This window comes from Microtus oregoni, unplaced genomic scaffold (assembly GCF_018167655.1).
Source record: "Microtus oregoni isolate MIOR12 unplaced genomic scaffold, Mior012 000046F_ref0000063, whole genome shotgun sequence".
Classification (NCBI taxonomy): Eukaryota; Metazoa; Chordata; class Mammalia; order Rodentia; family Cricetidae; genus Microtus; species Microtus oregoni.
Window position 1 is genome coordinate 17,145,789 of NW_024543220.1, and position 25,967 is coordinate 17,171,755.

At 50.9% G+C, this 25,967-nt stretch overlaps 1 protein-coding gene across 3 annotated transcripts; it reads left to right on the forward strand.

Moving 5' to 3' along the window:
- Positions 1 to 3: 3 nt before the first annotated feature.
- On the forward strand, positions 4 to 24,088 carry Rrp1 (ribosomal RNA processing 1). Of its 3 annotated transcripts, none has more exons than XM_041634846.1 (14): positions 4 to 133; positions 12,013 to 12,242; positions 13,038 to 13,120; positions 13,923 to 13,980; positions 15,722 to 15,807; positions 17,294 to 17,355; positions 19,135 to 19,264; positions 19,349 to 19,413; positions 19,558 to 19,784; positions 21,181 to 21,251; positions 22,072 to 22,169; positions 22,367 to 22,386; positions 23,037 to 23,153; positions 23,541 to 24,088. In XM_041634846.1, the coding sequence occupies exons 2-14, from the start codon at positions 12,110 to 12,112 to the stop codon at positions 23,741 to 23,743; spliced, it is 1,353 nt and encodes a 450-aa protein (XP_041490780.1). In that variant the 5' UTR covers positions 4 to 133; positions 12,013 to 12,109; the 3' UTR covers positions 23,744 to 24,088. The 3 variants fall into 3 exon arrangements, with proteins under 3 accessions (XP_041490780.1, XP_041490779.1, XP_041490781.1); XM_041634845.1 differs by having other exon boundaries at positions 5 to 133; positions 11,920 to 12,242; XM_041634847.1 differs by having other exon boundaries at positions 5 to 133; positions 11,920 to 12,242; positions 23,556 to 24,088.
- Positions 24,089 to 25,967: the final 1,879 nt, after the last annotated feature.

The window sequence follows — 25,967 nt, forward strand, 5'->3', positions numbered from 1 at the left end:
GAGGCGGGGCGGAGCGCTGCACCCTCCAGCTCTCCAGTGTCGTCACCCTCGGTTCTAGGCTGTCACGAGACCGAGACTGGGTGTGGGTGGAGTGTGAGTCCTAGTGGAGACCCCACGCCCCTTCCCCAAACGGGTAAGTGGGGTTGAGATGTTGAGATGTTGGGAGTAGTGATCGCCCCTTAATGGCGCGAAGTGACTGCCGGAGTATTTTTTTGGGGGGGGGGGATTTTTTTTTTTTTTTTTTTGAGACAGTGTTTCTCCGTAGCTTTTGGTGCCGGAGTATTTCTGATTGTCCTAGGAGCATTCAAATCCTCACAGAGGATGCAGGCGTAGGGGGAGGCTCATTCTTTCCATGAAGTGGGTAGACACGAGTCCAGCCTTGGCCGTGTCGATTCCCCTTTGCCCTGTGGTCATGAAGTGGGGGGTGGGAGCCTGGGTGGGTCCCTAGCCTTTCCGTGGGGTGAGCACAAAAACAGAGTTTGTGATAACCCTATGAAACAAGAACCTATGGGGGGGGGGTCTACCATGATCTGGGAAGTCAATTCTTCCTAAATGAAATGGGTGTGGACATACTTAGTTTTGTTTGGCTGTAAGGGCTTGGGAATCCTAGCCCCACCACTGGGCACAGAGTGAGGTAGTCCATACCCCACTCTCTCATACCCAGCACAGGCCGGGAACCATGAGGACCTCAGTATGCACTGTCAATGGTCTTGCTTGAGTGATTGTTAATCCTGAGATTCGCCAGAGAAAAACCGGTTCCACCTTTTTGCCCAAATTAAAGCAAGCTTTTACTAAAAGATCAAATACTAACCAAGATGGAATTTGGTCAGGAGCACCACCGGGGGAGACAAGTCTTCCATAGGCCACAATAGCTTGCCATGAGGCAGCTGTTATTTTCAAGAACTACAACTCCCAGCATTCCAGGAAGTTAGCTGGTTCTTTGGTAGGTGGGGCTTACCGGGTAATTTAGGGTCTAACATAAGCTTCAGTCCCAGTTCCCTGCTGCTTGTTTTTCCATCTGCAAAACTGTCAGAATTTGATAGCTGGATTTGATGGTGCGCACCTATTTTCCTGGCCCTTGAGAGGCTACGCAACCTAGCCTGGTGAGACCTTGTCTTAAAAAACTAAAAAGAATTTGGGGCTGCAGAGGTAGCTCATTGTAAAGCGCTTGCCATGCAAGTGTGACAACCTGAATTTGATCCTCAAAACCCAGTTAAAGAGCCGGATTAGGGGCTGGAGAGATGGCTCAGCAGTTAAGAACACTGGCTGCTCTTCTAGAGGACCCCCCCCCACACACACACTTTTTTTGTTATTTGAGACAGGGTTTCTCTCTAGCTTTGGAGCCTATCCTGGAACTAGCTCTTGTTTGACGTTGGCCTCAAACTCACAGAGATCTGCCTGCCTCTGCCTCTACCTCTGCCACCTGAGTACTGGGATCAAAGGTGTGCACCACCACTGCCTGGCAATTTAGAGGACCCTTTTCGGTTCCCAGAACCCACACTGTAACTTTCGTTCCAGGGGACCCAATGCCCACTTCGAGCCTCTGTAGGCACCAGGCATGCAAGTGGTGCTTAGACACACATGCAGGCTGGGATGGTGGCAATAAAACCCAAACTAAGACAGCAGTTAGTTCCAGGGACTGGGGGGTTGTTGTGATAGACCTGAGGATGCTTTTGTTCAGAGGAATGTAGACTTTGGGACTTTGGACTAGAAAAGCGATTGAATGCTTTAAGTGGGACTTAATGGGCCGTACCAGTGGGATCGTGGAAGACAGCGGCGCTGAGGGTGGTTTCAACTGTGGGGGTTTCAGAGAGGAGTCTTTGCATATGGCCTAGAGAACATTCTGTAAAATTTTGACTAGGAATGTGACTGTTTTTGCCCTTGTCTGAAAAGTCTTCCCGAGGCTAAAGTCAAGAGTTTTGGGTTAGTTGTGTTGGCAGAGGAAACCTCAAAACAGCCTGGTATTGACTCTGTTCTGCGGTTATTAGCGCCCACTCTTATGAAGATCCATAATGAAGCGGAGCAAGCTAAGGAAGGAAAGATACGAAATGTACAAATATAAATGTTATTTTTATTAAAATGTATTATACAGTTACAAATACATGTTCAAGTAGAAAAGGGGTACCAGGAAGTAGAATGGGGCTACACCTTGTATCAGTTTAGAGAAACTCCCGATATTAAATGGAATAAAGGGAGTTGTGGATGACCTCATGACAAGATCCCACCCAGCTAAGCTTCTAATGTGTGGAAAGGAATTAAAGAAAAGCTTAGAGCCAGGTGTGGCAGTGCACATCATAATCCCAGCTCTAGTTTGAGGCCAGCCTGGTCTACAAATCGACTTTCAGAACAGTCAAACTTAGGCAATGAAGGAACTCATCAAAACAGAAAGCAGGTGAAGATGTGATTGTACAGGGGCCATGTTCCAAACCCAGCAAGCAACAGAACTTGGCAGCTTCACTTGTGTGGTTCTGGTTTTAGAGTCAAGGGTAGAAGAAAGGGGTTATGGAATTTCCCTCTACAACTAAGGAAAGCCACTGAAACCAGGCATGTGTCAGGATTGTCCCTGAATGGAGGCCTAGAGAGGCCATTGTGTGAAATTGTAAAGGTGAAGCTTAGATTGGTTTGGAGACCCCAAGATATTGAAGATGCCAGAGTCATGCGATACCTGCTGAGGGAAGCTGCTAACAGGGAGTGGAGCCAGCTCACGAAAGGAGTTGGAGATCTGAAGAGCGCTTTGACATTTGACGTGGAGATGCAAAGTTTGGAGTTTACCTGGCTGGTTTTTGGTTTTGCTTTGGTCCAGTGTTTTCTCACTATGCTCCCTTCAATGTTTTGGAACAATAATGTATATCCTGTGCCATTATATGTTGGAAGTATGTGATCTGCTTTTTTATTTTGATTTAACAGGGGATTACATTTAAGAGATTGCATGAATCTCAGAAGAGACTTTGAACTTTGGACTTTTAAACAAGTTTGAAACTGTTATAGACTATGGGGACTTTTGAAGTTGAACTGAATGCATTTTCCATTATGATACGGCTACAAGCCTATGGGGGCCAGGAACTGGAATATGGTGGGTTGAATAAAAATGACTCCCATAGGCCCATAGGGAGTGGCATTACTAGGAGGTTTGGCCTTGCTGGAATAGGCGAGTCACTGGGGTCAGGCTTTGAGGTCTCAGATGCTTGAGCCAGGTCTAGTGTTTCAGTTTCTTCCTGTTTCCTGAAGATCAAGATACAGAACTCTCAGCTCCTTTTCCAGCACCGCGTCTGCCTACATGTTGATATGCTTCCTGCCTTGAAGATGATGGTCTAAACCCTGAAACTGTAAGCCAGCCCCTAATTAAATGTTTTCCTTTATAAGAGGTGCCATGGTCATGGTGTCTCTTCACAGCAATAGAAACCCTAACTAAGACACAGGCAAAACACCCATATACATAATTTTTTAAAAAATTAAGACAGGTAGGATGGCTGGCATTTATAATTCCTACAGTGGACAGAAGGAGACCAGTGAACCCCCAGGGCATGGCAGGTTAGCCAGCCTACCTTCATCAGTGAGCTAAATCTCACCTTGTCTCAAAAAACAAGGTGGGAGTCTCTTGAAGAATGGCACTTGAATTTTAATCCTGGTCTCCATGTGCTTGATTCCACATGTACACCCACACACACATGCACACACGTATGTGTGAGCACACATACACATGCTAATAATAATAATAATAAAGAATTTATTGTAGGTTAAGTTCCAACCTCAGAACTCTGGGAGGAAAAGGAGGAAGATGTGTTTCACCAGTTAAGGGTCTGCTGATGCGCTGCCCTGTCTTCAGTATTGAGGGAAACGATAGGAAATAGGATGCTGCAGGATAGGGGGCATGTGGGCCAATCAGCGTGCTGCCTCCCATGCTGGGATTGCACTGGTTGGCAGGCAGGGAACACTCGCATGAAGTAGACAGTGGGACTTTGCTGGGAACCCTCTATGTGAACCATCTCTGAAGGGGAAGAGGGCTGACAAAAGGGAAGAAATGGATGCATTTTATTTTGTGTGTGTGTGTTCGCGTGGGAACACATGGTCGAGCACACACATGTGCATGTTTGCACGTGTGTGGGTGTATGCATGTGTATGTGTGTCCCTGTGCATGTGGAGAGGCCCAAGGAGGCCCTGTGTCGGATAGCCTCCTCACACAGCTGTCAGCTTACTCGATGAGGCAGGTTCTCTCAGTTGAAGCCAGAGTGCACCAACACGGCTAGTCTAGCTAGCTAGCTTGTGCCACAGCCACTTTAAATAGCCGGCTTGCTCCAAGGAACCCTAACACCAACCCATCTGTGCCTTCCCACCCTGTGGATTACGTGGGTTATAGAGAGCTGAATTCTGGCGCTCACTTTGTGTAGCGCTTTAACCTCTGAACCATCTCTCCAGCTCCTATCTGTTTTTCATTTTGATACACGATTCCACTTGTGTCCCAGGTTGGCCTAGAAGTCAAGCTGCTCCAGGCTGGCCTTGAACTCCTCAAACTGCTCCTGCCACAGCCTCCTGGGTCCGGGGACTGCAGGCGTGGGCCAGTGAGAAGTTTTAAGAGGCCGTGGCTATGCTGGGTGGTGGTGGCACACGCCTTTAATCCCAGCACTCGGGAGGCAGAAGCAGGAGGATCTCTGTGAGTTCGAGGCCAGCCTGGTCTACAAGAGCTAGTTCCAAGACAGGCTCCAAAGCTACATAGAAACCTTGTCTTGAAAAACCAAAGAGAGAGAGAGAAGCAGGCATTCTTTTTTAAGCCTAGAAATATGGAAGGGACCAGGAGAGGAGATGTGGACCACAGAGGGGTAGTGGTAGCCTTCCTCCCTTCAGCTGCTGACTCCGATCCTGACAGGGATAGGCCACAGAATGGCCTGGTGTCCTGTGCCTTTGGGATTTCCCCAGCAGACAGACAACTCTCTGTTGGCCCTGCCTTGCAGGTGCCCACACTTTCCAGTAGGAGGTAAACACCTGTGGAAACAGGCCGGCTAGCCCCAGTGAAAACATGGTTGTTTATTCAGGACTCACCGTGTGAGGGAGTCAGTGTGTCATCCCCGTGGGCAGAGACGGAGGCAGGCAGGAGAGGGGAAGGTGTCATGGCTAGAACTGGCCAGAGCAGACAGGACCCGCTCCCCCAGCCTTCAGAAACCAGCATGGAAGCACAGACCTGTAATTGCAGCGCTTAAATGACTGAAGCAAGATAGAAGATGTGGGCTAGCCTAGACTATCTAAAAAATTATCATTATGCCCGCTCCATGAGCCCCCCAGAGACCACCAGGAGTCCAAGTTCATACACAAAAGCAAAGAGCCTTTACTGCAAGCTTGGGCCGTCCGTCAGTTCCAACACAGCGATTGGATCAGGGGAAGCATTGGCGCTCAGCTATGACAGGGTTTAAAGGAGTAAAGGATGAGGGGGTAGGGGATTCTGGATTCAGATGGGGCTTGAACTCCCGATTAGGCCGGAGTGAGGTAACAGAAAGTCTGGTCAAACAGGAATTGGTACTGGCGTTGCTATAAGGAAATTGACAATCTATATACAGGTTAGGTAAGCTATTCTCAATGTTCTGGAGCATCTCGTACTTGTTTGTCTCAATTCTGTTTGGTCCCCTGCAGGTCCCCAGGTTTTTTCTGGTTATTGTGAGGGTGCTGCCCAGACCTGTTAACCTGCAGCCTGTCATGGCGGAATTAATGTTAAGTTGGGCCTCCTCATATCAGATCCCTGCTTCGGGAGTGTATGGTGTCTATACTATTGGGAAATAGTTTTATGACCCCAGTTCCTACAGATGAGACTAGACTGGTTAACTTGGACCCTAGGAATCCTATCTTCCTGCCCATTGCTAGGATTGTAAACACCTGCCCTCACGTCCGGCTTTTTTTATGGGAATCCAATTTAGGTCCTCAGGCTTGCAAGGCAAGCACACTGCCCCTGAGCCATCACCTTGGCCCTCTATTTTAAATATAATTAAAGTCTATTTTAAGGAATATTTCTATGTATTACGTTTCTGTGTTGATGAACTTTTCTGTCAGAGGTTTGTGCTATATCCTGCTAAAATTCTTGCCCAGGCTTGGTCTTTTTTCTTGTTTCTCTAGGTCAGCCAGGGCTACATAATGAAACTATGGGGGATGGAGAGAGAAGAGAAGGGAGGGGAAGGGAAGGGAGAGAGATAAAGGAATAAGAGACAGCTGTAATGGACAGGGTGAGGAGGTCTGAAGGAGACACGGGGACAGAGAGAGGACACCTTAGAGAAATCTCTCATAACTGCCACAGCAGGTGAGGAGCCTGCCCACAACTCAAAGCCAGCTTTGCAGTAGGCAGTAGGGCTGTTTGCTCAGAGTGGCAGAGGTAAGGAAAGTCAATTGCCTACAGTTCCCTGGGGCCTCCATAGAAGGTAAAGAGCAGGGTGCAGGGGAGGCGTGGCCTGATTTCTGAGGGGAAGGGGAGGCAGCTAGACATGAACTTTAACTTTTCCAGCCTTTTCATTTACATAATAAACAAAATAAAAATAAATAAAAACAAGAGGAACAATTCCATAGAGAAGGGAGGTAGAGGGGGCACCAGGGATGGTGGGTGTCAGGACCCAGGAATTTCTTTCTTAGTGTTTTTCATAGTGGTTTTAGTCTCTCCTGAAGACCCATGGTCCTGACTGTTCAGCCTTGTCTTCATCAGACCCAGGAGTGAGTGCCTAGCCACGTAGGGCGTGAGGTGGCATTTCCACACACAGAAAGTGACATGTGGCTGCAGAGGAGCTGTTGCTACACTTCCAAAGAAGACAGAACCCCATGAGAACGGCAGCAAGTCACACATGTGTGTCCTAGCTCCTAAGCCAGAAACTGAATCAGGCTATTTTCATATGTATGTATGTATGTATATGAGACCTTTCAGAGTGCCTCCTAATTGACCTCACACCTCTTCTTAATAAATTTCATTCAAAAATTTGTTACCAGAAATTCTGGGGAGCCTACATACACCTCCTGATCTATACCTATGTTTATTCCTTCAATAAGTGTGGGTGTGTGGAACAGGGTTTCTCTGTGTAGCTTTGGTGCCTGTCCTGGAATTAGTTCTTGTAGACCAGGCTGGCCTTGAACTTGCATAGATTTGCCTGCCTCTGCCTCTGGAGTGCTGGGATTAAAGGTGTGTGTCACACTGCCTGGTTTAAGATGTGTTACGCTGTTTATGCTGTGGAATATTTGTTTAATGATGCGAAGATGTGTTGCATTCTTTTATGTTACATTTGTTTAACTCTGTGAAGCTGTGTTACCTTGCCTGTCTCAAACACCTGATGGTCTAATAAAGAGCTGAACAGCCACTAGCGAGGCAGGAGAAAGGACAGGTGGGGCTGGCAGGCAGAGAGGATAAACAGGAGAAATGAGGGATCAAGGAAGAGAGATCAAAGAGTGAGAAAAGAGTAAGCCACAGAGTAAGAGTGAAAGGAACATTACAGAAGAGAGGAACAGAAAAGGCCCAGAGGCAAAAGGTAGATGGGGGGGATAATAAGTTTAAAAAGCTAGAAACCAGCTAAGCGAAGGCCGGCCATTTGTAAGAAAGACTAAGACTCTGTATGATTTATTTGGGAGCTGGGTGGCGGGCCCCCGAAAAGCCAAGAGTAAAACAACCAACAGCAGGCCAGGCTGGTCTGGAATTCAGAGATCCATCTGCCTCTGCTGGGTGGGACTAAAGCCCGGTGCCACCACGACGACCTTAAACAACTGATTGGTTTGTAGACTGTCCTCTAGTCTGCCTGCTAACTCAGTTCACCCAAACTGCTGGTCATTACTTTACCTCATGTGTAAATCCAGATGTTGTCCTCTGCTTCTGAGACTCCCATCTGGTTACCTGAGAAGATAAGGACTAAGATAAGACTATCCTAGTCCTTCTGCACCCAGAGTCTTAATTCTGCATCCATCATCCCTTGAGTCTCCTCTGCCTGTTTCCTATAAAACCACCCTCTGTTTCACACACATGTGGCTGCGAATGTTAGATCCCAGGTCCCCCAGCTGCGCCACCCCTTGACCCAGGCCAACCTGCCCTGCAGCTCTGGTCTCTACTTGAGGATCCAGGCCAGAGAGCTCAGGTAAGCTTGGACCTGGCTGTCCACACCTCTTCTCCTTCAGAAGATCTTTCTCTGGGTCCTTCTCCTGTAGTAGACCACACTGAAGCTGAGCAGTGATCTGGGATCTTGGCTGACTCCCTGTTTAATAGCACCCAACCCTGGCATCTATAGGAAAATAAAGTTTCTTCCATTACCTGAAGTTTGGAGGATGTCAAGGACTCGGAGCAGCTGCTTTCTCCATGTCCATTGTAGAACATTCCAGCAAATGTACTCGGGCAGCTGATTCTGGACAAGCCTGACCTGAATAAACACTGGTCTTTGTTCTTGAGATTTGCTCTGGTTAAAAGCAATTAATGACTAACAACCAGGGTTGTTCTTGAGATTTGAAGACTTCACAAGCATCTTGTGACCAGACCGTTAGAAGGAGGTTTGTTGTGGTGGCCTGAACAGGCATGGGCCCCATAAACTCATGTGTTTGAATGCTTGACTCATAGGGAGTGGCTCTGTTAGGAGCTGTGGCTTTGTTGGAGTAGGTGTGACCTTGTTGGAGGAAGTGTGTCATTTTGTGTGTGTGTGTGGGGGGGTGCTTTGAGGTTTTACAAGCTCCAAGTTTTACAAGCACAGTGCCTTCTGCTGCCTGTGGATCAAGATGTAGAACTCTCAGCTCCTTCTGCACCATGTCTGCCTGCACACCACCATGTTTTCTGCCTTGACGATAATAGACTAAACCTCAGAAATGAATGCCAGCCCCAATTTAACGTTTTCCTTTATAAGAGTTCCCTTGGTCATGGTGTCTCCTCATAGCAATAGAGACCCTAACTTAGACATTTGTGCTATCTGTCCCAGAGGCCAGTGAAAAGGTGCCCACTGGTCTATGATCACCTGTCTCCTAAACTGGCAAAATTAGCCTACTGGCAAGATGGACATTTGACGTTATTGTATATTAGATGCACAGGACGGTGGGTTCATTGTGATATATTGTGAGAAGTGTGTATGATGTGCTTTGCCCTTTCCTCTCCTCCCCTGTCTAGAGAGCCCCCATCTCAAGGCACTTTTGCCTGTTTTAGGATGGCAGATGACTGTGCACTTGGGTGTGCATGTGAATGGCACCGTCCACCCAGCCCCACCCAGGAGGCACGGACTCACAAATAACTTACTCCTGAAAGTAAAGAGTGCCACCCTAGAATTTTAACACAGTAAACTCTAACTGCAGGAGCACGTGGACCTATTAAAAATCATACCAGGGGGCTGGAGAGATGGCTCAGCGGTTAAGAGCATTGCCTGCTCTTCCAAAGGTCCTGAGTTCAATTCCCAGCAACCACATGGTGGCTCACAACCATCTGTAATGAGGTTTGGTGCCCTCTTCTGGCCTGCAGGCATACAATCAGACAGAATACTGTATAAATAATAAATAAATATTAAAAAAAATCATACCAGGAAAGATAGGCCAAAGGACTTATTTACATACCGACCAATATAGCGATATTTTGATTATGATCTAACAAGTAAAGCTCACCTGAAGAGCAGAGTGCAAAGCTAGCCACTCTAGTCAGCCATACAGGCCAGGCAGTGGTGGCACACACCTTTAACCCCAGCAGCCATACAGGCCAGACAGTGGTGGCACACACCTTTAACCCCAGCAGCCATACAGGCCAGACAGTGGTGGCACACACCTTTAATCCCAGCAGCCATTCTAGTTAGCCATAGAGGCTAGGCAGGGTGGTGCACATCCTTAATCCCAGCACTAGAGAGGGATATAAGGTGGGATTAGACAGGAACTCACTCTCTTTCAGTCTGTAGGTTTCATAGAGGTAAGAGCTCTCTAGTGGCTTGTCTGCTTTGCTTTTCTGATCTTTTCTGATCTGTGGCTAGGTTTTTATTAATCATGCTACACACCAAGGGATGAGTGTGCCTGCCTTACCTGGACCCCATGAAGAAGACACATAACATGCAATGCCTCCACTAACTACTATGTTGTATGTCTGGCCATACATTGTAGGTGTTGGGGGCCGACAGGAGAGAGCTCTTGACCATCCCATGGGCTTCAGTTTAGCTTGGTCCCTGTTGTTGATGTGTCCACCTACTCATCTATCTGGACCTGCTGTCGGTCTGTCCATTGGGTCATTCAGCTGGACTCTACCCTGCCTTTGATTCTACAGCACCTTATTGTTGTTGTTGTATTTTGAGACAGGGTTTCTCTGTAGCTATGCCTGTCCTGGAACTTGTGTTGTAGACTAGGCTGTCCTGGAACTCACAGAGATCTGTCTGCCTCTGCCTCTGAGTGCTGGGATTAAAGGTGTGCACCACCACCGCCTGGCTCCAGCACCTCATTTTCACACTTGCCCTGAGGCTGCACACTGAACACAGGCAGAGCCTCCAACAGGGTTTTATCTGAAAGCTAAGTGCTCTGGGACTTGTCTTGTGTCTGTTGGCTCCCCACCCTCACTTCTGTCTCTGTTGGGACTCTCTGAGACTCCTTGAACTCTGCCCTGGCTCCTTCAACCCTTTGTGGCCATGTCATCACAGACATGTTAAGAACTCTAATGCCTCAGCCCATGGGCATGGCAAAACTTTCCCCAGGTGAGCTTCCAGAAGGACGATGAAACTTTCCTTCCGGGTTCATGTGCGAGTGATTGACTAGTGTACAATGCCTTCGATGTTTATGGTCTGAGACTGCTCACCTACAGAGGCCACCTGTGGAGATGAGTTACCTCCCCTCCCTGTGCTGGACACAATAAACAAGCTGAGGTTCCTGGTCACAATGGTAGTAGGTGTCTCCATCAGAGTGCTCTTACCTCATGCGACTCCACCCTTCTGTACGTGTGTCTGTGTGTCCATCCTTTCTTTATTCCTTCACCACCCTTAGCCAGAGTTTCAGGACCCAAGCCAAGAAGGACTTGGTATATGCATATATGTATAGGTAGATATATTTACTGTGTGATGTGTAGTGCGCCATCCGGCCATTAATATTAAGAATTTAAGATAGCTTGCCTGAATCTGCCAGGAAGGAAAATGGGATGCCTCTGAAAGTTGCTGCTGATGTGGTTTATCGGTTCAATAAATTTTGACGCTGTGGAAAGTACAGACTTGTCTATGTTCCTATCATAGTGCTTAGACATGCTTAGACATGCCCTCTCCCCCTCCGGTTGCTCCACTTCCTCTTCAGATAACGCTGGACATCAGTTCCTCCGTCTTCCCCAGCATTTAACTTTCCAAATAAAGCGACCTTTCTTGTCTGTTACTTTGATCCCGGGCTTAGCTGACCTATGGTGTGGCAACCAACTGGGAATCTTAAGGTAACACTAAGTCCAAATTTCCGCTGGTCTCGTGAATCTCCCCAGCAAGTCCTCAGACTTGTGATGGTCTTGTGAAACTCTAGGGTACACCAAAGAAATCTGCAATCCTTTTGTATTCTAATCTGACATATCAGACGTTGGGCTACATGGAGGCTTTTGTAATTGTGTCCCAAATGGCTGTCATCACAACTCCCTAACCAAGGCACACTCAAGTTTTGCATACTCTCTCTGCCCTCTCTAGTGTATGTATGTATTTGCCTGGCCAGTGTAAGGATAGTGTTCTGCACCTTATCCTAAAACCTGAGTTATGATCGCTTTCTTGCTTCTCAGTGGTGTAGGGAGAGGATGCTCAGCGAGGGGCGGCTCCATGCAGCCCTCCAGGGATGGGCGTTGTAGTTATGGACAGGTAGTGCCAAATCAAGACCTTCTTGTAATGCAGCATCACTGCTGCGCGCTGTGCGTGTTTTTCCGTAAAGAGGAGGGGGAGCCCAAGACAATGCTCTGACCCTTCCAAGAATTAGTTGCCCCAGCCAGACGCCAGGTTTTCATCTTCACTGCAGGCGGCAGTTGCGCCTCCAGGCCACTGAGGGGGCAGCAGCGTGCGTCGGCATCGTCCGGGACATTTGACGTTTAGCTGTGCTGTGTCGCCGCAGTGTGACGTCAGCCGTGGTATCGTGCAGACGCGTGCAGACGTGACGCATCACTCGGCGGCGTTGGAAGCGCTGAGTCCGTGGTCTTAGGGTCCTCATCATGGTTCCTGGGTTGCCGCTCCCACCGGAGGTCCAGCTGGCGCAGCGCCTGGCCGGCAATGAGCAGGTGATGCGGGACCGCGCGTTGCGGAAGCTACGGAAGTACATCATGACCAGGTCGCAGCGGGCCACAGGTACGTGGGCGGGCAAGCTCGGAACCTCCGCTGCGTAGGCCCCGCGGGGCCTGGTGCGTAGGCCCCGCGGGGCCTGGTGCGTAGGCAGTTCTGGCCCAGGCCATCCGCGTCGGGCAGCATCCGTAGCTCGCTCGTGCTCTGCGGCCTTTACCAGTGTTCTGTGTACCTAACGGAGTAGCCTTGAGTTTACCAGAACACGCCTTTTGCTGAGTGGTTTCTATGCTTACGGTCCTCGAAGGGCAACCCCTCCCAGCAGCCTCAGCTTCTTTTGGATATCCCTTTACTGATGCAAATTCTAGATTACTTGAACAGTGATTTGGCCGAGGTCACAGCCCTAGGCTTTAGGACACAGGGTAGTTTTCCACGCTGCAGCCAGAGAACCGCAAGTCTGGATGAGCCTCACTGAAAGATGGTTATGTCCTTTGCTAGTAGCTTTCACTTGTTTAATCTCCGAGATGTAACAAAAAGGCTACAACTCCTTGGTCTAACACTGGCTTAATTATCACTGCGTTCTCTGTGGGCCACCATCCTGTCCGGAATGTGTGGCGGTTCTGAGTTTTTACCTGTGGGACTGATACCTGTCTTTTAGCTGGTGCGGAAGCTACAGGGGGAGTTCCCCTAGTCACAGGTATTGCAGCTCTGTTGGAGAATGTTTTGGGGAGGGGCTGGCTGCCCAGTTCCTGCACAATGATAAGATTCTGGAGTAGCTTAGGCAGTCATGCTTCCTTCCAGCTCAGAAAAGCAGGTTCCAGGGTCTTCTGAACCCACTGACTATTGACTGCTCTTGTGATTCAGGGGCTTTCAATACAGAGGAGATGTTGAAGATATGGAAAGGGCTGTTTTACTGCCTGTGGATGCAGGACAAGCCGCTCCTGCAGGTGAGTGCCTGGGAAGGTACTAGACAGGAGTGGGATGGCAGGCTGATGGACATGTCTTTGTCCTCCCTATAACATAGCCAGAGACTTGGGTAGCGTCACTCAGCTATATCCCTTGTTATGTGTGGCTGGCAGAACTGGGGCCTGTGTTGGAAGGTTCCAGCACTTGGGAAGGATGGGAGTGGTTGGCTGACAGAGCATCTTAGTGATGTGGTGGCAAACAGTGTAGGCCAGGGTGGGCTGACGTTGGAAACCCAGTACTGATATAATGGAAGTAAGGGCCGAATCCAGGTCTCCTGGGAGGCCATTTCTCCTGCAGGCCTTTTAGACCAGCGGTTCTCAGCTCCTGAATTGTTTACCAGTTGGAGGGGCCTTCCATGCAGTTTCCTGACCCATATTCTTGTGCCTGCTAAAACAACCGTCTCTTTAGGGGGATGTGCTGGGATCTTAGCCAGTATACTGGGTCATGCTTGACAGTGAGAGACAGAAAGATAGAGAATGATTGTTGTGTCTACTTGGCCCCATTTCCTGCTAGGAAGACAGCTGTGTCTCAAGGCTCCTTTCCATCTTGCCATGCTGTCTGGGGCTGTCACCCTCGTTTGCAGGGCCGCTGCCTTAGGAGACCAGCATTGTTTATCGGGAGAGTCTGGTGGCTTCCACAGAGTAGGCCTTTTGCAGCTTGGAGGCCCCTGGATGGAGGCCAGCTGGCAGCTGGTTCTTCGTGTGGAGCGAGTGGGCATCAGTCGTGTTTGCTGCCAGAGCACAGTGCTTCAGGGCTGACACTGCGCTTCATTTCCCCTCACAGGAAGAACTAGGAAGGACCATTGCCCAGCTCGTCCATGCTTTTCAGAACACAGAGGCACGTGAGTACAGCCCTGAAGCCAGGCCTGTTTCTGTCAACACCAGAGTCGCTACCGAAGTAGCAGCGTGTTCTCAGACCTCAAGCTACAGGGAGGTGGCTGTGTGGAACACCACCCAGTGCTCAGCCTGTACTCACCAAACAGACAGGGCTCAGGAGTGAAAGGCAAACATACAGTGAACATACAGAGAAACATACAGAGAAAAGCTCAGTGTCATGATACCATCATGTTAGGTGGTTTCCACCTGATAGCTACGACAGTCATTGTATTCATTCATTCATTATGTTATCTGCATTGGTGTTTTGCCTGCACACATGTGTGTGTGAAGGTGTTAGATCTTGGAGTTACAGATAGTTGTGAGCTGCCATGTGGGTGCTGGGAATTGAACATAGGTCCTCTGAGAGAGCAGCCAGTGCTCTTAGCTGCTGAGCCAGTGGTTCTCACCCTTCCTAATGCTGCGACCCTTTAATTCATTTCCTCATGTTGTGCTGACCCCGACCGTAAAATTGTTTTCATTCCTACTTCATAACTGTAATTTTGCTACTGTTATAAGTTGAAATGTAAATATCTGTGTTTTCTGATGGTCTTAGACTACCCCTGTGAAAGGGTCATTCAACCCAAGGGGTCCCGACCCATAGGTTGAGAACCACAGTCTTAGAGTATTTCCTAGCTCTTCTGCTTTTCATCCATATCCCATACCCTGCTTGCTTTTGAAAATCCTGAGGTCCAGACCCTGGCTCTGGCCAGCCCAGCCCCGGGGCATAGCCTGGCTCGGGGCTCTGTGCTGCTCTGAGGGCCGTCCTGACAGAGAAGCTGGATGCTTGTGTTCATGTCCTCAGCGAGCTGGGCTTTAGTTGTAGTAGACTGAAGTTGGCAGATTGAGGGAGTGTATGCGCATTTTCTGAGTTGGGAGGTCCCTCCTCCCATCTCTCTTTTGGAGATAGGTTCTTACTTTGGAATTCAGGCTGACCTTGAACTTGGGATCCTCTATCTTGGATGTGTGTCATGGATGTCTCTTTAATTGCATGTAAAAGATAGAGTGGATCTGAGCTCCCTACTCTGCTCTCTGAGAACTGGCAGGAGAGTTGCTTTGCTGAGCACAAAGCTGGCCACTTGGTGACACTTCGTGATCTAGTCACCAGACCACTGGGACCGAGTTGTCTTCCTTGTGTTCAAGTACCAAGAGTTCCCAGGGCTAGTTACTCCTTGTCCTGCAGATGGCGCCTTCCTCTGGTTGGGTGAGATCCCACCTCTGGACCTACTTTAGTGCCCCAGCACAGTCCCCCTGTTTACTCTGGTTGTATTTTACAGTACCAAGGGTTTAGACATGGGGTACAGTTTAGAATCTGTGTCTTATATCTGACCCATCTGTTACCTGCAGGACTAAAGGATCTAGCTGGGTCAGCGCCAGGCCTCTACCTACAGTTCTGCTTCGGTGACGTTTTGCTGAAGGTCTAGCGTGGGTGTCAGGAGGTCCTCAGTGCAAGCCTAGGCAGGGACATAGAGGCCTGGGAAGGATGTTTGCAGCAGTAATCACTCCTTTTCCCAGTTCCCTGCTTCCTTGTGCATTTGTTCAGATCACAGAGTGACAGCTTGATTTGAACCGTGTTGTGTGTTTTCTCTGTGGAGCCTGGAAACTCCTGCTTCTGAGCCTGTGAGAGAATACACAGGCAGGGAGTTCCAGGGCTGCCCGCGAGGGACTTCCTCAAGGCTCTGGTGATGCGTGTGTGCTCTCTCCCTCTAGAGCACCTGTTCCTGCGGGCGTTCTGGCAGACCATGATCCGAGAGTGGACGGGCATCGATCTACTGCGCCTGGACAAGTTCTACTTGGTGAGACACAAAGCAGGTGACCCATGAGCCTTGCGGTGAAGGCGTTAGCAAGGGCTGGTTTGGGATGCACAGCTGCAGTGCTGCTATTGCTTGAAGTGTCCCCATCTTGAGGGTCAGTAGGAGTTCAGAGAAGGAACCTTGCAGCTTTCCTAAAGGAGCCAGCCATTGTGATTTCCAGTAAACCCTGGCCCCAGAACATGGCAGGAAGGGGACTGAGTCCCCCTGCAGTGAAGATCCCTTCTAGCTGAGGGCTTGGCTCCTGGTTTGTTTGTTTGTTTTCCTTCTTCTGTGTTGTGCTCCTCTTGTCCAGTGAGTTGCATAGGAATCCTAGAGACCTGAGTTCTGTGGGCTTGCCTTGTGCCGTGCTTCCCATGCCCTGGTGGATTCACAGACTTGTCCTTCCCTGTAGTGCTGGAGCCTGCCCACAGAAACTGATTGAAGATGGGCTGTGTGTGCTGTGGGACTGTGGCTACATGTGGGGGTCCAACACCTCCTGTAGCAGGGAGTGGGTCTGTGGGGAAGGTCCTTTGTGGGGTGGCTATGCTAAGATGTAATCTGCTAGGCTGCTATTGCTGGGTCTCTGGTGTGGTAAATGCTGTTGCTTTCCAAGGCCCATTTAAAGATTCTTTTAAAGTGCAGTGTGTGTGTGTGTGTGTGTTTCTTATATGTATGTGTACCACATGCATGCCTGGTGCCCTAAGAGATCAAAGAAGGCATCAGATCCTCTGAAACCATGAATGGTTGTGTGCCACCCCATAGGTGCTGAGAATTGAGTCAGGGTCCTCTGTAAGAGCAACAAGTGCTCTTAACCATGGAGCCGTCTTTCCAGCCCCCAAGGTCCATTTCATCTTTGTACCATGTGTGACCAAGTCTTGCTTCGTGGCTTTCTCAGTGTTAGTGTAGGTAGGCATAAGAGTCAGGCCTGCAGTGTCCCCAGTGTCCTGGTGTGCTCTGTGCACCAAGGCTCTTAGGTCCCATTTCTCATCTGTTGTCTTTACTGTGGCTTGGATCCAGCATGGACATATGATAAGATCTAAAGGCAGGAAAACTGCAGGAAACATTGAGCCTTTTCAAGGGATAGTGGGGCACCATGGGAAGACACTGAGCCTCAGTTAATGCTGCAGTGGTTCAGAGCAGGGTGTGCCTGTGTCTTGCTCTCTGCTGGGGAAAGGAGGGCTTGGGAGAGCTTGCAGGGAGTTAGGCCCAACTTGGCTTTGTGGTGACTCCTGCTGTAGGAGGAGCCCAGTGTGTGTCCTGACCATTCTGCTCAGCTCTAGTTTATGTTTCCCTCTCCCTCAGGTCAGCCTGGCTTCCTGGTGCCCATGAAGCCCAGGGTCCAGAGACCATAGTGTCATGTCCCCATATCTGCCCTGTCTGCGACACTCCACCCTGGCATGCATCTTGGGACAGGGGCTTCTGGGACATGGGCAAACTGGGTGGCCTATTAACTGTCCTCTCAGTAACATGAATCTCTTTTGTGTCCAAGCTCATGAGGCTGGTCCTGCGTGAGTCACTGATGACCGTGAGAACCCGCAGATGGGAAGAAAGGTGGGTCCACACTGAGAGTCAGATCTCACAGGCGGGTTGGCGAGAGGACCTGTAGCCTCTGGCTCATCTCAGGATTCCTGAGTTTCTCTTGTGATTCTTTGTTGTAGGGAGGTGGTGGCCTTTGTGTTTCTTGGTGCCACAGTGGTGCTAAATTAAGTGACTTTTGTGAAGTAGTAAAATGGTTCAGATGATGCTGTCTTCTCTGAACTGTGCCATCCCAGTCATGTTACAGCTGGGCAGATTATGTGTGCTGGTCATACACACATGCAGCTGAAGGCCCCCTCCCCCCCGCCTTCCCCCCAAGACAGGCTTTGGAGTCTGTCCTAGAACTCGCTGTGTAGACCAGGCTGGCCTTGAACTCATAGAGATCCCGAGTGCTGGGATTAAAGTCCTGTGCGGCCACCACCTGGCACCTAAGCAGTTACTTTTTAACCCCTATTAAGTACTTCAGGATCTGTGGCTCTTAGTCATTCCAGGGCTCAGTTGGGGATACGGTAACTTACACAGAATTCATTTTGTTTTAGTTAATGTTCTCTGATTTACTGTTGTGACTTCCTCATGGTAACAGTGCTGTTTTTGGAGAGCATCCTGAAGGGCCCTGGTCCCTACCTGGTCTGTGTGGAGCCCATGCTGTGTGTTTGGTGTGGCGGGTTTTGTGTCTCATCTTGCTATTGGGCTCTTCTGCCCCTGAGCCTAGTAAAGTATTGCTTTTCCTTTCTGTGGTCAGTGACCGTTCAATGGAGCCATCCAGGCAGCCCTTAAACAGCATGTGCCACAGTTCTGGGCTGTCAGGGAGTCTACACTGTCAGCAGCCCAGGAGTTTTGTGTGCACCCAGGCTGCTGAAGACTGCTCAGTCTCTGGTACTAGTCCAGGGCTCTGAGACAGTCTTTCCCAGTGGTCCACATCTTTCCCAGTGCTGCGGCCGTTTAATGCAGTCCCTCATGCTTTGGTGACCCCTAACCATAAGATTATTTTCTTTTTTTTTTTTTAAATATATTTATTTATTTATTATGTATACGATGTTCTGTCTGTGTGTATGCCCGCATGCCAGAAGAGGGCACCAGACCTCATTACAGATGGTTGTGAGCCACCATGTGGTTGCTGGGAATTGAACTCAGGATCTTTGGAAGAGCAGGCAATGCTCTTAACCGCTGAGCCATCTCTCCAGCCCCCATAAGATTATTTTCATTGCTACTTCATAGCTGTAATTCTGCTACTGTTATGACTCGTAATGTAAATCTCTTTGCTTTCTGATGGTCTTAGGTGACCCTTGCCGAGGGGGGTCATGACCCACGTGTTAAGAACCACTGGTCTAACCTGTGTGCGAGATGCACAAATTCCTCATGTTGCCAACCAGCTGGCCAGATGGCAGGGCCTGGGAAGCCAGTGGATGGCCTGTAGGCCTAGCCCTTTTGGCACACCTTCCTCTTGGCCTCTGGTCTTTTCTGACCTGGCACATTTTCCCAAGTAGAGAGGAGCAGCCCACAGAGCATCTGAGTGGCCGGATTCCCACTTTTGTCTTGAAGATAGGACAGGCCTGTGTATGTTCCCATGTGGTATGGCCAAGAGTGACTTGTTTTGTCCTGTGTTCTGGTGCTAGCTGTGGCCACACAGACCTGGGCAGCAGGGCTCCTTTGTACTGCTCAGACCCAGACCTACTGGTCTTTGTCTATGTGTGTGAGAGGTCAGTTGTGCCTGTGGATGGTGGCTCCTCCAGAACCTGTCCGCTGACCTGTGGCCGACTCCATGGCTATCACTGTTTTTTCCTCTCTCCTCAGAAAAATTGAGCAGCTGCTGGAGTTGCTCACCACTGAGGTACTCCACCCTGACAGCCAGGCCCCCAATGGGGTGAAGAGCCACTTCCTTGAGATCTTCCTGGAGGAGCTGACCAAAGTGGGCGCTGCAGAGGTAAAGTGGGCTCTGGTGAGGTCTGTGGGATGGGGTGCATGTCCCAGCACAGAATACAACTTCCTTCTCTCGGTTTTTCCATAGCTCACCGCAGACCAGAATCTGCAGTTCATTGACCCCTTCTGCCAGATAGCAGCCCACACGAAGGAGTGAGTGGTGGGCGCTCCTGGGGTCTGGCCTTTCTCACTCTTTTCCTCTCAAGCCCCAGTGGCCTTCGACTCTCCATGCTGTGAGAGTTGGCCTGGTGTCTGAGAGCCCGACCCAATGGGCTCTCTGGCGTCTCCTCACCTCAGCTCCCTAGTTCTGCATAAGATCATTCGGTGCATCCTCGAGGCGATTGTGGAACAGGCTCCCTTGGCCATTGAAGACCTAATGAATGAAGTGGACACACAGAGTGAGGAGGGCGAAGAGTCAGATGGTGGTGAGGAGTCAGATGGTGGTGAGGAGTCAGATGGTGGTGAGGAGTCCTCAGAGGATGAGCAAGATCTGCAAGACACACCACCCAAGAGGCTACATGCAGGTGAGGAGCCCAGCCTGTCCTAGGCTGAGCCCAGGACTCTTGCTGGATTGTTCTGTCTCCTGACTGTCCTCTCCAGAGTTCACTGTAGGATGGCACACACACACACCCCTCCCCCCTCTTCCTCCCTCCCCCCCCCCCCCCCCTCTTTCCTTTCCTCCAAGACAGAATTTCTCTGTGTAACAGCCCTAGCTGTCCTGGAACTAGCTTTTGTGGACCAGGCTAGCCTTGAACTCACAAAACCCGCCTTCCTCTGCCTCCTGAGTGCTGGGATTAAAGGCGTGCGCCACCACCGCCTAGCCATGTTTGCTTTCTTAAGCCTGTTTTAGCACTTGACTCCCAGCTACCATCTCAGGTCCTGGAGTGCTCCCCTCTAGGCTATAATGTTCCCTGGGTCCTGCGTGGCACCCTGACCTCCCTGTTCACCAGGCAGCATCTGTTCTGGTTTTGTTTCTGATTTTGGTGGTGGCAGGGCTGGAACTCGGGACCTTATGCATGAGGCAGCTGTCCTAGCATTGAGTCATGCCTAGGCCTCATGCTGCTCTCCCCTGGGATTCTCTGCTGTCCCTGCCCTCCTGGCAGTCTGTGTCTGACTATGTCTCAGCAAGGGACAAGTGAGTGCATTGCACGTTCTGCTTGTGAATGGCCCCTGAAGGGCTTTGGGTCTGGGCCAGGCTTCTGTTAGCAGTGGGTCTGGCCCGGCTTCCTTTGTCTTGATGCTGTGGTCATGGACTCTCAGGGAAGGGGTTCTCTGCATCGCTGGTGTCCTCTTTCAGCTTTAGTGTCAGTGCCTGGCTATCCTGCGTGTGTCTTCCCTGTCTTTCTCGATAGCCTGGTCATCCTAAGTTTCCTGGCGAGTCCCATTGGTGCCTGCTTGTGGCTCAGCAGCCACTCTGTACAGCAGACCGTCCTGCAACTCTTGTCCTTGCCAAAGTCCCCCAGCACCATTGTCCAGAAGTCCCTCACCTAAAGGTGATGCTGAGTGGTCTGTGGGAGTGTGTACCTATAATCTCAGCACTTGAGAGGCTGAGGCAGGAGAATTGCCCAAGCTGAAGGCCAGCTGGGCTATAAGGGAGTGCCAGGCCAGCAGGCCCTATCTTAACTTTGTTTCCTACCAAAGGCAGTGCTGTCAAAGTTCTCAGTGTCCTGAGCTGAGCTAAGCTTGGCTCCAGTGTCCCTGGTCTGCCCTACTGCTGGGACACCTGAATCTGCCTTTCCGCCCAAGGTGCCTGCTGAACACGCCTTTCCTTGTCTCCGCACTCCCTGGACACCAGCTGCTTGTGCTCTCTCCAGCCTGTTCTAGGGCATGACCAAGAGGGTCCTCCGTGCCTTGGTGCTGGCATTGGGGCACCCTACACCAGGCACGGTACCTTGAGTTCAGTCTCCATTTTGCTTTTAGGCTCCGTATATAGGGCTGAACCTAAGGAGTATGTGTGGGATGACGAGGAAAACACTGGCCCTGTCCTCCAGGTAGGCAGCCATGTCTGGCCTCACTGCCCAGAGGTGAATGGGTAGCCTTCATGGAGGGTGGCTTTGGGGATAGGGTGGGTGATGGGCAACTGGGCAGCTCTTGGTAGGTGCCGAGAGGTTGACGCAAGGACTGAGCCAGTCTTGCTGCATCCCATATCCTTCCTCTTGCTTTGAGCAGGTGGGCTGCACTCCAGGTCTGACCCTGTCATTGGGGTGCTGGCTTTGAACAGGGTGATAACAGGCTTAGTGGTTTGCATTTGGGTTATAGCTCTGAGTCAGCTCAGGAAGTGGGGTCAGGGGGATTGGAAAGGTCAGATGTCAGTAGGCTTTAATATTGACGACCCATCACGTGAGTAAGTTTGGAGTAGTTTGGGTTAAATAAAATGTGTTGGGCTATTTCCACCGATTTTCTTTTTTTCCTGTCATCTGTATCTTAATCCCTGCACTCCAGAGGTGGGCTCCAGACCAGCCACTTAGTAAGACCCTGTCTGCTGTGGCGAGTAGGGAGTTTAGAGAGGACTTGGTCCCTGCACTCCAGAGGTGGGCTCCAGGCCAACCACTTAGTAAGACCCTGTCTCAGAAAGACGATGAAATAAAGCGAAGAGCAGGCTGCCTTCTGAATCTGAGGCTGCTTTTGACTGTGCGGCCCTGGAGCAGAATGGTGTAGTCTGTCTGCGGGCCTTGCTGGAAGAGCACTGAGTGTGTTGGGTCTGTTCTTGTGCTGAGCAGAGAATGTCTGCTTTGACTGAGTGTCTCCTCGGCCCAGGGAGGCAGGGTATATGGACACTGACCATTGTTTTTCTTGCATCTTTTGAGACAGTTTGACTACGAGGCCATTGCTAACAGACTGTTCACGCTTGCCAGTAGACAGAGCACCCCATCTCAGAACAGGAAGCGCCTCTACAGATTGATCCAGAAGTGAGTCAAGAGGCCTGGTCTCGCCCCTGCTGTTGTCCTTAGTGATGGTCAGCTGTGTCCTTACCACCCGGCCCCACCCCCACTGTCTTTGCTGTGTGTTGTCCTCTGAGATGCTCCCCCATGAGGACTGCAGGCAGTACTGATGTGGTCTGGCAGATCCATAGCTGAGTGGTGACATTGTTGGTCTTCTCTTTCAGGTTTCGGGTTCTGGCTGGAGGTGAGGATCTGGTGGGCACTGGGGTGTACCCCCCCCCCCCCCGTCATGACTTAGGAAGGGCTAACGCTTGTGGGATGGAGTGGTTCCACACGATCCCTTAGGCATGAGAGGTCTCTGCAGAGGTCTGTGTCTTGGGAGAAGGGATCGACTCAGAGGCTGCCCAGCACTCAGTCGCCCTCTGCTTGCTGAGTGCTGCTCAGACTTCATTGCCATTCCTGGCCTCTGAGGGCTTGCAGCCTTTAACTGTCCTCTTCTGTCTTGCTTCAGCCTCTCTTCATTCACCAGAATGTGCCTTGATGCTTCCTGCAGGTCTGAGCTCGTGTCCAGTGTTTCTAGATGAAGTTCACACTGGAGAGTGTGTGTATTGTGTGATGGATAGGTTTTTACCAGTGTCCAGGAACCCCTGCAGTACAGAACGTCAGTCACCACTACGCAGCATAAGCCTGTTTGAGGAATAGACCTTGGCACTGTACATGTGGCTTGCCTTTCTGGATCTTCCAGGTTCCCAGCTGGGTCCGTGTGGACCTGTAATGTGGATCTCCGCAGCTTGGTCATCGCTGAATACACTGAGTCTAGTGTGACAGCAGACCTTGCAGAGGGGAGGTGATCCATGCCCTCAATCCCCCACTGTCACCCTGGTTCGTTCTCAGGCACTTTCCCAGATGATGATGTCCCTGAAAAAGCCTATAAGAAACTGCTGGAAGGGAGGCGGGAGCGGAAGAAGAGAAAGAATCGTTTGTCCACGCTGCAGCCCCAGAACGAGCAAGGTAGGACCCTGGGTGGCAGTTAACATATGGATTGCCTCACCCCCTCTTCTCCCCTTCCCATCATGCACAGACGCCTGCAGTGCACCTGGCCTGGGGACCCTGGCACTCTTCCCCTTTTTAACCAGAAGCCCTGCAGTCTGTGGGGACTGCCCTCAAACTGTGGTGCCTGTGCTCTGCCTGGGCTACCTCTCTCTGACCTTCCTGCAGCCTTTGAGCTGAGCCTCACCTGTCCTGTATCCTTCACTGGTCCTCACCTTCGCCACCCATGTCACTGTTGGTGTCCGTCCCCCCTTCCGGGTGTGTATGTGCTGGCTGTGGCTCTTGTATTGACTGCCCAGGACCTGTGGTACAGGAGTCGGGTGAGTGAAACACACCGTGTTGTCCCAGCTGCTTGTTCTATAGAAGGAAGCGAGGCAGAAGCCTCAACTTCAGACATGAGCCCAGGGATGAAGAGGAGCAGGAGGGAGGATGAGAAGACTGGCCAAAGAGAGCCTCCTGGGAAGAGGAAGAAGCCTGGTGCTAGAGCAAAGGGGGCTGGTGTCCAGCAGCCAGCGAGGAAGAGGAAACAACCCTTGCAGAGTGAGAAGTGAGGTCATGGCCTAAGACGGCCATCATCCTTGTTGGCCCCTGGTTGTTGGGACAGGATACCTGGGCTTCCCCCTGTAGCCTCTGAGTGCCGTTTAGTGCTGGAATGCGCCTGCCTCAGAGCCATTGCTTACATATAGAAACTCACTCCTAAGACTCGTAGTTTCCCCTGTACTGTGTGCACACCTAATCCTAGCCAGAGGCCAGGGCATCTAGAGTTTGAGTCCAGCCTGGGTCCCAGAGGCTTCTCTCCCCCAAACTAAGATAAACGAAACCAGATAACTCCATCTGTGTGGGTTCTGTCACCTCTGCCCTGGGCTGCCCACAAATAAACTATGGTCCTCAAAGCACACGGCTGCTTCTGCTCTTTGTGTGGACATCTGTGTGGGGTGGTAGGTGCCACTTCCTGGGCGGTGTGTATGTTTTTATCTACTTTGGTGTTTACATGTATCTGAGAACCCTTGAGAAGAGCCCTCCAGGCAGCTGTGGGTTGGGGCTCTGCGCTCCTGCCTCATGAACTTGGTACTGTTGAGGGTTTTCAGGAGGGTCCTGTGACTGAGGTGACAGGGCCATGGCAGAGAGGCCTGCTTGCTGCCATCACCCCTCTCTGGGATGTCGTAGTGTGTCTATGGCCACAGCACGTATTGAGACCCCAGCAGGGGGCCTGGGCACAACTCACCTGGGTTCTCATTCCTCAGAGAAGAGTAGACTCAGGCCTGCTGCTGTGGGCTTGTCCTTCCCTAGGGGTCCACCACTGGGGCAGCCAGGGCTCCAGGGTCCAGGTGAGAAGTCCTGGGAAGGACAGTACCAAAGCCACCTGTCTGCTCCTAGAGCTTGTGGTGACTTCAGCACCTTACAGATTAAGCTGGAGTCAGCATTAGGCAGTGTGACTTATCATTCTAAGGGAGGAGCTGCCATGCTTAGCGTGTTCCCTGGGTATGGTGACACTCTGAAGTGTGGTTTCTTTGGTGCCAAAGTCAGTGCTTAGTAGTAGGGTCCCTGGTGTTGAGTGAGGCCCTGGGGAAGGCCTGCAGCCGGCACCATCAATGAAGCCCTCTGTGCCTGCGCTTTTCCTCTGCTAACTGCCTAACTTCAGACATGAGTCACCGAGTCCCCTGCTGTTGACTGTGGCTCTTTATTGATGGAGGTCAGATAGTTTCACGCGCACCCGAGGATGGCGGCGGCTGTAAAAGTGGTCGTCTTCAGTTCCCTGTGTGAATGGCTTTGAGAGCAGTCACAGTCCACACCATGCACCCACTCTGTCTCATTCGTTCAGAAGTGGGCGACCAACCCAGTTAGCACATCAGTTATGCCTGGTGTGCCTTGGCTAGCAGCCCTCTCGCTTGGATGCTTGGATCCGTGTCAGGTCTGCCAGCTCCCCTCTCTGCACGTGTGTACGGGGACTGTGCAGTACATATCTGCCAGCTCCCCTCTCTGCACGTGTGTAGTGGGGACTGCAGTACATGTCTGCCAGCTCCCCTCTCTGCACGTGTGTACGGGGACTGTGCAGTACATATCTGCCAGCTCCCCTCTCTGCACGTGTGTAGTGGGGACTGCAGTACATGTCTGCCAGCTCCCCTCTCTGCACGTATGTACTGGGACTGTGCAGTACATGTCTGCCAGCTCCCCTCTCTGCACGTATGTACTGGGACTGTGCAGTACATGTCTGCCAGCTCCCCTCTCTGCACGTATGTACTGGGACTGTGCAGTACATGTCTTTGCATCTGGTGGCTTTCACTTGGGTGTTCTCGGGGCTCATGTCTGTAGCATGTGCTCAAGTTTCCTGGTGTAGAGCATGGACATTTGGGGTGTCTGCACTGGGCTGTGAGGGTGTGCTGCTCCAATGTGCACGGTTCATTGTACACACGTGTCTTCACTGCTCTGGGGGAGACCCCCAGGAGTGGGGTTGTCAGGGCAGTTGTTTGAAGAACCGCCAGGCTTCTGTAGCAGCTTAGGGATGACAGGCCCTGTGCCTGTGTGACCCTGTGTGACCCTGTGAGACCCTGTGTGACCCTGTGTGTGCAGTTCTGTGCCCTGGGGCAACTTGAAGGAAGGCTGTCAGTCCTGGGATGTGGGAGTGGACTGGGTGACCCAGCAGTACCCTCTGTTCAGTGTTGGGAACCTGCTGTGCCCTCTTGGGGTGGCGGCTCGTGTGGAGGCTTACCTGTTCTACCATGTCCTTTCTGGCCAGGCCAGTTGGTCTCAGGAAGTAGATTTGGCTCAGCCTCC